The sequence below is a fragment of the Sus scrofa genome, chromosome 3 (assembly GCF_000003025.6).
Source record: "Sus scrofa isolate TJ Tabasco breed Duroc chromosome 3, Sscrofa11.1, whole genome shotgun sequence".
Classification (NCBI taxonomy): domain Eukaryota; kingdom Metazoa; phylum Chordata; class Mammalia; order Artiodactyla; family Suidae; genus Sus; species Sus scrofa.
In genome coordinates this window covers 103289944-103301985 of record NC_010445.4, presented here as the reverse complement: position 1 = coordinate 103301985, position 12042 = coordinate 103289944, and the positions used below count along the sequence as shown (strand labels likewise).

At 37.0% G+C, this 12042-nt stretch overlaps 1 protein-coding gene across 2 annotated transcripts in view; it reads right to left on the bottom strand.

Annotated features, from left to right (window-relative positions):
* STRN (striatin) overlaps nucleotides 1-12042 on the bottom strand; it is a 114925-nt gene that overhangs the window by 62765 nt on the left and 40118 nt on the right. For both annotated transcript variants that reach the window (XM_013996218.2, XM_003125240.6), the window contains exon 3: nucleotides 5344-5417. In XM_013996218.2, the coding sequence (XP_013851672.1) occupies nucleotides 5344-5417 (74 nt within the window). The remainder of the gene's footprint in view (nucleotides 1-5343; nucleotides 5418-12042) is intronic.

Here is a 12042-nt window from a genome sequence, read left to right as displayed (position 1 = left end):
TTGGGAGTTCCCGTTGTGGCACAGCAGTGACAAACCCGAATAGTATCCATGAGGATGGGGGTTTGATCTCTGGCCTCCCTCAGTGGGTTAAGTATCCGGTGTTGCTGTGAGTTGTGGTGTCGGTCACAGACGCAGCTCAAATCCCACATTGCTGTGACTGTGGTATATTCGCTTAGACCCCTGGCCTGTAAATTTGTGGGCCCGAAAAGCAAAAAAAAAAAACAAAAAACAAAAAACAAAAGAATAAACTAAAAATAAACAAAAACATAATAATTATTCTTTCAATCTTCACAACCTTAAAAGATGGGTGTCATCACTATCCCCATTTTAAAAATGATAAAGATGAGTTTTACTAGTTCATGATAAGGTTTCTAAGTGAGAAATACAGTTACAAGTGCTCAAATCATGTCTTTTTGATCCCTATTTTCCTCCACATGCCATCATTACAATGATAAGAGGTTAGACAAATACGTAAATAAAAATAAGAATTAATCTTGCATTTTCATTATTCTCTTAAAATAACAGACCAAGTACTGTGATATTACCAAAGGGGGGGAAGAGGGACAGGAAAGTAGGGGAGAGGTGTGAGGGCAATTAATTTAACTTAATCTTTGCCTTCACTTCCTTTACTCTCTAGTATTAGTTCAGGGTCTATCAATTCAACCATTCTTCTGAGAGTGTCTTCAATTTTATTGTCCCCTTGTGAGCTGTTTTCATTCTATTTTACCTAGGCTGCCCCAATTATGCAGACCTGCATGAAAACTCATGATCACACAAATTCAATCAGACCTTTTTTTGAAGATAAAGCTATTATATTAAATACTCACCACCAGACCAAAACCCAAACCTAACTTCTACATTTTCTCATGGTAACAATAAAAGACACATTTGTTCCCCCTGCCATTCTCCAGCAATGATCAGAATCCAATCCCTGTCACTTCTTTGGAAACCTTCCTATTTTAAATAATTCTACTCTCTCCCTTATATATGATCCTCCTCTAAGAAACACTTCTGTGCACGCGCGCGTGCACACACACACACACACACACAGTCTTCTTTAATCCCATGTGTCCTTTCAGCTATCTCCCTCTAAACCCTCTCCTTTACCTCCACAACCTAGGCTTCCTAAAAGTTTACTACACTTAGTCTTCATTTTTAACCAATAGTCTTTGTTTCTGCCCTCAACATTCTTCTAAAAGTGCTGACAATAAAGTTCTCAATGACCTGTGTGTCATTAAATCCTCTCAGCCCCTTGAGCATTAACCAACCAGTAGTGCTGAAGGATTCTTCCTTCTGGAAACCCTCTCTTCTCTTGGTCTCCACTCTCCTGGTTTTCCTCCTACTGTTAAAATAATCCTCATCAAAAAGAAATAAAAAAAGAAAAAGAAGGAGTTCCCGTTGTGGCACAGTGGTTAACGAATCCGACTAGGAACCATGAGGTTGCGGATTCGGTCCCTGCCCTTGCTCAGTGGGTTAAGGATCCGGCGTTGCCATGAGCTGTGGTGTAGGCTGCAGACGCGGCTCGGATCCCGCGTTGCTGTGTCTCTGGTGTAGGCCGGTGGCTACGGCTCCGATTAGACCCCTAGCCTGGGAACCTCCATATGCTGCGGGTGCGGCCCAAGAAATAGCAACAACAACAACAAAAAGACAAAAAAATAAATAAATAAATAAAATAATCCTCATCAGTTTCCTTTTCAGATTTCTATTCTTCTTCCAGTTTTGTGAATGCTGCCATTTCTCAGGGCTCCATTTTAGGTCCTCTTATTCTGCATAAGGTCCCTAGGAGAGCTCTTCCACCCCAATGGCATTAAGCATCAGGAGTACTGGATGCTGTATGCTCTCAAATCTACACAGCAAACCCACATCTCTGGCTTGAGCTCTGGACCCACATGCCCAATTGTCTATGAGCCATTTTCACTTCATGCCTCAAAAATCAATCAAAAAATGAACCCACCATCTTCCAAATGTATTCTAGTCTAGTTTTTTGGTTTTTTGAAAATTTACCTAAATACAGTTGATTTACAATGTTGTGATCATTTCTGCTGCACAAAGGAGTGATTCAGTTATACATATACACATGTACATTCTTTTTCAGACTCTTTTCCCATATAGGTTATTAAAGAATATTGAAGAGAGCTCCCTGTGCTATGCAGCAGGTGCCCGTTGATCATCCATTCCATCTATAAATGTGCATATGCCAATCCCAAATCCCCTATTCATCCCTCCCCCTACATCTGGTCTAGTTTTTTAAACCCAAAGCGTGAGAGTCATCTTTAATTCTCCCTTTTTTAAATCCCCTACATCTAAACAAGAACTAATTTCCTACAGATTTTGCTTCCTAAATATTTCCTGAACACACACACTTCTCTTCAACTCCTTTGTTATACCCGTGTCAAGATAACCTTCTTCACTTACCCATGTATCTGTAAAATCCTCTAACCAATCTCCCCACTCCAATTTTGCTCCTCACTAACCCATCACCCCACTACTGTCAGCAAGATACAACAGCAAATCTGGTCACAAGCATCCTAAGTAAGATCCTTCAAAAGCCTTCTCATTACTCTTACTTAAGTATGAACTCAACATATTTTACAAGATCCTTGTAATGTAATAATCTGCTCTCCTGGTTAACTCTCTAGCTGTATCTTGAAACACTCCTTCCCTCTCTCCCTCCACTATTTTAGTTATTTTGTTTCTCAAATGTGCCAAATTCTTACTTCAGAAACTTTACTGCTAATACACTGCTTTTCTTCAAGCTCTCATTCAACAAATATTAGTCAGTACACTTTCCCTGTTTAATTCTTACTTATCCTTCAGATGTCAACTTCAAATATCACTTCCTGCAAGGCAGCTTCCTTAATAACTTACAGTAAAATTTGGTTCTCTTGCTACTGTGCTCTCTAACACCTATTATTTCTCCATTATGATTTCATTGTAATCACTTTTTTATTTTCCCTTTAAAAAATCAATAGTGGGAGTTCCCGTCGTGGCGCAGTGGTTAACGAATCCGACTAGGAACCATGAGGTTGCGGATTCGGTCCCTGCCCTTGCTCAGTGGGTTGACAATCTGGCATTGCCGTGAGCTGTGATGTAGGTTGCAGATGCGGCTCGGATCCCACGTTGCTGTGGCTCTGGCATAGGCCAGTGGCTACAGCTCCAATGCAACCCCAGGCCTGGAAACCTCCATATGCCGTGGGAGCGGCTCAAGAAATAGCAAAAAGACAAAAAAAAAAAAAAAAAAAATCAATTGTGTACTGTTTTCTTTTTCACAGAATTTGATGCTGGCTCCGACACAAGCATTACATACTTTATATGTGTAAAATGAATGCATAGTTTGAAAGACTGACAGGTGGAATAATACTAGTTATTATATACTAAGAAAATAAACCTGGAAGTTAGGAATTATTTCCAGAATTTACTCCAGTTTACAGATAAGGAATGGAACAACATCAGAGAAACTATGTAACATCACAGGTATTTCAAGTGTCAGGAGACAGTCAAACTTATAAGCATCTAATTTCAAAGCCCTAATTTTTTTCTACAGAGCCATACTGTTTACTTATAAACATTCTGTATATACTGCAACTAGGTCTTTATGATCCAAAATCAATATCTAAAATTTAGGAAACAGGAGTTCCCGCTGTGGCTCAGTGGGTTAAGAACTATATCCATGAGGATGCGGGTTCAGGTCCTGGCCTCACTCAGTGGATGAATGATCCAGCATTACTACAAGCTTAGGCATAGGTCACAGATGTGACTCAAATCTGGTGTTGCTGCGGCTGTAGTGTAGGCTAGCAGCTGCAGTTCTGATTCAACCCCTACCCTGGGAATTTCCACATGCTATAGATGCAACCCTAAAAAGAAAATAATAATAATAATAAAATAAAAGTTAGGAAACAAATTTTTAATGTAACTGTACTGATTAAAATCACTTTGATTCAGACGATATATTTTTAGGATAGCCTTTAACAAACGGCCTAGATTTTTAAAAAATTTTAATCTAAGTGCATTTCAAGTTAAGAGACATCAAAGTAAAAGACAGAACAATTAAATAACAAAAGAAAAAATACATTGGGAGTGCAGCAAGTTAAGGATCCAGTGTTGTCAGTGCGCAGCTTGGGTCACTGCTATGGCGCAGGTTCGAACCTTGGCCCAGGAACTTCCGCAGGCTACAGGAGTAGCCAAAAAAAAAAAAAATTTTTTTTTTTAAATGGAAAAAAACATGTGAGTGATCAGCTGGTATTGCTCTAAATCTTGATTCAATATTCAGCTATGGAAATGTGTTTAATAACATTACTACAATGAACTGAACCATAAAATTGGCAGTACATTCAAAACTTATTTTGTAAAGTTCTTTCATACATTGTCAAATATAGAAGCAATGTGGTACAACAGGTGAGAATATGAATTTTGGAGTCAGTAGACCTGGGTTCAGATCCATATTCCCATTACTTAACAGTTGTGTGACCTTGGACAAGTTTCTCCACTTGTCTGAGTTTAAATTTCAGATAGGCAAAATGAAAATAATATTATTTGTATTGAATAACTATATTAAGAATTAAAATTAATATACATAAGGCCCATAGTACATGGAAGGTATTTCAATACGTAATAGTTATATCAGATATTTTGATCCAGGAATTTAACTTGACATTATGTCAAAAACACACTCATCTGAAACATGGTGATAACTTTTCAACAATTTTTCTTACTTTTCCCTTACACCTACTAAGTCAATTATATTTCTTACTGTCTTTACAAGTACTATTTTTGTATTGTTTGATGGGGTGATGAGGAAGACAGGAGAAGGAAAAAGAAGAAATAACAAAAAAAATTTCAGCTATTAAAAGATGTTCTGGTTACAGAACCTCCTAAGGGTAAGAAAGTCCAAATAATTCTGCAGCTGAGGGATTACACTTAAAGGATGAGTAATTCTTTCATATTTAAAGAAGAAATCTCTTACCTCCGGAGTTCCTACCCTTTCTCTCAGGATTTCAAGGGCATGATGTAATCTGTACTGCACATCTCAAAGTTCCCATTAATACTGGGGGACCCAGCAAGACAGTTATGTTGATGCATGTTACCCATGAATTCTGATCCTTCCAGTAAGTGTAGAACATAAGCAGAAAATGGGGAACTAAAAGAAAGTGGAAGAGGGAAAAGGAAGGAAGGTGGTGGAAAATGATCTAAATGACACTAAGTGACTAGTGCCAAAGTAGGTCAGAAAAAATGACTAATATGCACATAATTAGAAATTAACTTGCAGTTATCAATACTGTTGCTACAAAATACTAGATATTAACTTCTCTTTAATCACTTAACCTTTCTTTAAGATTAGCTTACCAGAATCATAGCTTGGAGGCTTCATATCACCCTGATTCAATTCTGTCCCATATTTCAACTTGTGGTATTTGGCTCTAACAAAGAAATGAGAAAATACAAACCATCTTAAAACATATTTAAATGAACTTTAAGATATGTAATATGTAGTAGTAGTCCTAATCAGTATGCAGTAATCCTAACTTTCAAAGTCTCAAAGCTTTCCACAATGTCAAAGTTCTAATACAAAAGTACATGCCATTACTATTTTGTTATACCAATAAGTTGTTATAACAAATAAAGGAATAACACTGAGAATCATAAATCTTGTTTTTATAACTACAAATGAACCATATAACATTATTTTTTCTGTAGTACTCAAATTTTTTTGATGTCAAATTTTTTTGATGACTACTGGAATAAAATTCTATCAAAAGCAGTAGATGGGAGTTCCCGTCGTGGCGCAGTGGTTAACGAATCCGACTAGGAACCATGAGGTTGCGGATTCGGTCCCTGCCCTTGCTCAGTGGGTTAACGATCCGGCGTTGCCAGATCTGGCGTTGCCGTGAGCTGTGGTGTAGGTTGCAGACGCGGCTCGGATCCCGCGTTGCTGTGGCTCTGGCGTAGGCCGGAGGCTACAGCTCCGATTAGACCCCTAGCCTGGGAACCTCCATGTGCAGAGGGAGCGGCCCAAGAAATAGCAAAAAGACCAAAAAAAAAAAAAAAAAAAGAGAGAGAAAAGAAAAAAAGAAAGAAAAGTTATCCATGATACTCTGCATTGTCAGGCAATTATGCTTTGCCAAGTATGCATTAGAGTGAACAAAGGAGGGAAGGGGAACCAGCCCAAATTTATCAATGTGGAATGAGATATTCTAGTAGGAATAAATATATATTTTTTAATAGTCAAAGTATCCTTTGCTGTTTTAGGAAGAACTCATGAAGAACTGTGAACAGGAATATCTTCTTTAAAAAGCTAACTAAATGTTATTATTTCTGGTTAATCTAATTTAACCATCTCAGATTTAACATCTGAGACCAGGAAAATAATACAGATAAAGTAAAAAAAAATTAAGGTTAACTAAAAATGGCCATACTTAACATATCTGAATATTTTGACTTGTTTGCTTTCCTCATATATTCAAACTATTACAATAAATATTCAATGTAATGAGACTGGGATAACAATAATAATTTGGAAAACCAAAGTAACAAACCAGTAAAGAAGGAATAAAAATGTAACCAAATAGCCAAATCTGAAAGCTATTTTTTCTTTATAAAAGACTAACTGAGCACTTACTTTAAAGTTTTTATATTTCACGAAAGGTATAAAGAAAATGAAAATTATTTGGCCAAGTATGTAAAACACTGGGATTCTTTATATTATTTTGCCATAATTATTTTGCACTTACAACAGAAAAAACCAACACTTTCTATAGAGGAAAATCTTAAGAAAACCTCTGAAAATTAAGGAGAATAATGTTCTATTTCTTAAGGTAAGTGGTGGATTCATGAGTATTTTCATATTAGTCTTTATATGTTTTGCATATATATGAAATGTTTTATAATAATACGTACCCATTAAAAAGAAAAAAGAATCTTTGTGTGAAAATATGGGATCGATCCTTACACGCAAGTAAAAAAAAAAGATACTAAATACTCTCTGTATCTGTGCATGCACATGCATGTGTGTACATCTCTATGTATTTTACATATAAGTGTGTTATGGTTTTTAATGTAATTGTCAATATTCAGATTTTTGAAAAACACACTTTATCTACCATAAGAGAAAGTAACAATACCTTTTATAAGCCAAAATAGCAATTGAAAGTAACTGGCTTAAGGAATAAAAGTAGCAATAAAGTTTAACGGAGTTTATGTATTTTATTTAAAACAATTTATTTGTAATATTTATATGTAAATATGTACATACACACATATACACTTAGATATATAAGAAAAACATTTTAAAACACAAAATACTACACTATAGTGCATTCTAGTGGTCTTAGGAAAAACTACAACAGAGCTTACATAAAGGGGAATAGAAAATAATCTACACAATGTAAGTAATAAAAATAACAACACACTATGAACTAACATTTCATTAAAAATTACATAAAGACAAAAAAGATTGAAAAGATATTTTAAAAAGTAAAGAACTTCTGTGTTTACTACAATCTCTGTTCCCTTAAATCAGGGTCTCCCTATTGAACTGTTATATCCACTGAAAAATAATTTACTCACAGAACTCTCAACTTTCTAACATTTCTTTTGAAGGCAATATGCTAAAATTCCTTCCCACTCATATGGTTTTCAACTGTTTCGACACTTAATCTCATTGTGTTAGCAATTTTCTTGTTCTCTAATCTTTTTCTGTCTAAATCTGACCGCAAATTAAACAGCAGGTCTTATGCCTATGAATTCTACATTTGATACATAGCTAGGCCTCCCAATTGGTCTTTACTGGATAAAACAGCACAAAAATTATATTATGATATATTAACAAAGTTCCACTTTGTTTCAAAGTCTATTTTATATATAACATACTTGGAATGTAAAAGCATTCCAATCACATTTTAAATGTAGACGCTTAAAAATAATTTCATTAAACCCAATGAACTGTTACTGAATTCTTATGACATGTTAGCCATTGTACTGGCTGCTGGGAATAATTTGCAGATTGTAGTCCCTTAAGGATATAGGCAAGAAGATGAATAAGAGACAGAACAGTAAATAAATAACTATAATACAAAGTGGATAAGAGCTGTTAGTTATATCAAATGTTATACAAATTCAGATAAGGGATTATCTAATCTGTCAAAGGTCCTGACATTAGTCAAGGAGAGCTACCAAAAAGAAGGTAACACGTGGGATTTTAGATAAACCTCAAAACCTGTAGTTTCGCAATCAGACACATGGATTATCAAGAAGCTATTTTGGTCAGAGGGAACGTCTTAAAAGTGGAAAAAAAGAATACACAGTGGGGTGGGCATGTGCGTTGTACAGGACTAAAAATGGGCCTGGATGTAAAATATTTTACTCAGAAGACCTCTGAAATTAGATTTTTTTTTTCAGGGCTGCGCCTGTGGCATATGGAAGTTCACAGGCTAGGGGTCAAATTGGAGCTGCAGCTGCCAACCCACACCACAGCTACAGCAACGCAGGATCAGAGCCACGTTTGTGACCTGCACCACAGCTTACAGCAATGCCAGATCCTTAACCCTCTGAGTGAGGCCAGGGATCAAATCCGCATCCTCATGGACACTATGTTGGGCTCTTAAACTTGTGGGCCACAAAAGGAACTCCTGAAATTAGTAGATACTTTAAAGCAGGGATATAACATCTGTGTTTTAGAAAATGAATCCCATGGACATGAAGATTAATCAGAATAAGAAAATTCAGTAGAGGCCAGAAGGACAGTTGGGTTTTTACAGTAGTGCAGATACAAGAGAGATATGGAGCAAATGGAAGAAATGTTTCAGAATTCTATTTTATACAGTATTTGAGATTCTTCGGTATAGGACTTCCTGAATAAAACTCAGATTATACCTTGTGTGTTCTTGGAAAATTATATGCAAATTTTCTCATTTTGTAACCTTTATCTCACTTTAAAGAACACTGATAAACCCACTGCTAGGTGAGTAAATCTACTGTAATGCTACAGATTCAGTTTTACCTAATTTTGGATATTTTAAAGTGGGACTTAGAAATCTATAATACAGCAATTCAGAACCATGATCCTTACTTAGGTTTTTAAAAGTTAAATGACAAGATGTCTGGAATATGCTCTAAAATAGATCAAGATGATGCAAGACTGACAAAAATGTTAACCATTGAGGCTTGGAGGTGTATATAAAAGATATTAGTCTACGTCTATGTTTCAAAGTTCCTTTTTTATAATTGATTTAAGGCATTGGGAAAAATAATTTCAGAATCAAAAGAACTGAAACATTCTAATGCTCCCAATTTTTAAAAAATTCCTGGCGTTAGGCATTAGAAAAATAATTTCAGAGTGAAAAGAAATGAAATGTTTAAAAGTTCTAATCCACAGACTTTTTTGTTGTTTTTCCTTAATTTATTACACTACAGTGGTGCCATTACATCAGGGATAATCTCAAATCATTCCACGAACATCAAAAGATGTAAAATCTGGGACACTCTTTTCCAAGAGAATCCCCTTAAGTTAAAAACAAAAACAAAAAACAATCTTCTCTAGACCCAGCCACCAGCTCTTTATCTCTTCTGTTCTCCAAAGTCAAACTGCTTGAAAAAATAAACTCTACCTCCATTTTATCTATTCTTCTCACACACATACACCCCCCCACCCCACCCCTGCTCCCCATAATCTGGTTTACGTTCCTGCCACTTCACTGAAGCTGTTCTGGGAAGGATACCAGCAAGCACCTAACTGGTAAATCCAGGACTATTTTCAGTACACAACTTATTTGGTCTGTTTGGCATCTGCAGTTGTCAAACCCCCACCTTCTTTAGCTTGCTTCCAGTATACTGGCTCTCCTTCCTGCTCCACCATTCTTTTGTTGATTCTTCTTCCTGTCTTTTCCTCAAACATTTCCACTTTCAATGGCTCTTGCTAGTAATCTCTTCTCTTCCCACCATACTTGTTCTGTTTGTTTCAAAGTTCTTATAATCACCCACAATATTGGTGATTCCCAAGTACACATCTCTAACCCTGAGTCCCCCTCTCATACCTGCTTTTCAACCCTAATTCTCTATCTGCAATTCACTTGATAATTTTCAAACTTCTCAATCAAGCCAGAAACCTTGGGAATCATTCTTGAATTCTCTTTCTTTCTCATTCCCCTACACCAAATCATCTCCAAATTTTATGGATTCTATCTAAAATGTTTCACAGTTGATGTCACCTCTATTCCAAAAGCTATTATGTTTTCATTTCACATCCTGGACTATTATAATCTTCCTGTCTTTATTAATAGATTTTTCTAATCCTTCCCTCATATTGAAGTCAGATAGATCTTTCTAAAATCTGTTTCATATTATTGCATCTTACATTTTTTAACTGCATGACAATGAAATGCAATATGTCATCCTAGACTAGATCCTGGACCAGGAAAAAATACCACAAAGATCATTACTGGGGAGTTCCCATCGTGGCTCAATGGTTAACGAATCTGACTAGGAACCATGATGTTGCAGGTTCGATCCCTGGCCTCTCTCAGTGGATTAAGGATCCGGCATTGCCATGAGCTATGGTGCAGATGCGGCTCGGATCCCGAAGTGCTGTGGCTATGGCGTAGGCTGGTGCTACAGCTCCGATTGGACCCCTAATCTGGGAAGCTCCATGTGCCACAGGAGCAGCCCTAGAAAGGGCAAGAAAAAAAAAAATCATTACTGGGACATTTGGTAGAAAAAAAACGATATAAAAATTACCATTGGAACATATAAGTACAAGCTACATTAGTAACAGAACTATATCAACATTAAATTTCCTCAATTTGATAATGAGCTATAATAATTTAAGGGCACCTGACCCCCTTGCTGTACAGTGGGAAAAAAAAAAAATCATTCCACCATTCCAAAACCCAAAAAAAAAAAATAATAATAATAATTTAAGGGCATGTCCTTGCTCTTAGAAGATATTGCCTTAAGTATTTAGGAGCGAAGGGGTATAAGTCTGCAAATAAGTACCAAATGATTCAGGGAAAAAAAAAATGAGTAAACAGAGAGAGCATAATAAAAGTAAATATAGCAAAATATTTTTTAAAAAACTTTCAATATAAGACAAAAGTATGAACTCCTAAGTTAGGCTCTTGGAGGAGTTCCCATTGTGGCTCAGTGAACAAATCCAACCAGTAACCAGGAGAATGCAGGTTTGATCTCTGCCCTCGCTCAGTGGGTTAAAGAATCTGGCACTGCCGGGAGTTCCCCTTGTGGCTCAGTGGTTAACAAATCTGACTAGGAACCATGAGGTTGCAGTTCGATCCTGGCCTTGCTCAGTGGGTTAGGGATCTGGCGTTGCCATGAGCTGTGGTGTAGGTTGAAGACGCAGCTCGGATCCCGAGTTGCTGCGGCTGTGGCGTAGGCCAGCGGCTACAGCTCCGATTAGACCCCTTGCCTGGGACCCTTCATATTGCTGTGGGTATGGCCCTAGAAAAGGCAAAAAGACAAAAAAAAAAAAAAAAAAAAAAAAAAGAATCTGGCATTGCCATGAGCTGTGGTATAGGTCACGGACTCAGCTTGGATCCCACATTACTGTGGCTGTGGTGTAGGCCAGCAGCTGCAGCTCTGATTTGATCCTTAGCCTGGGAACTTCCATATGCCGCGGGTGTGGCCCTAAAAAGCAAAAAAAAAAAAAAAAAAGAATCTCCATGATCTGGCTCTATCATTATCACTTATCAAATTACAATTAACAACCTACCCTTTATACATCGTAATCATAGATTTGTGCACACACCAAACTGCTTTGTTTGATTTCAAATATATCCTTTCTACTCCTGAACCTTGCCCATTTGGCAAATACCTTATTTTTTATGATGCTGTTCAAGTCTCACCTCCTCTAATTAAACCCTCCTTACTATATCCGCTGCCTCCAGAGCCAAATAACCACTCCCTTCTCTGTGACCCAACTATAACCTGGGCAGAGTTCTCCAATAGCACCTATCATACTGCACTGCACTTTGCGGTTTACAAGTCTGTTTCCCCCACCTCAAGCCGTGAAGGACAAGGGTTGTAACTTATGTTTCT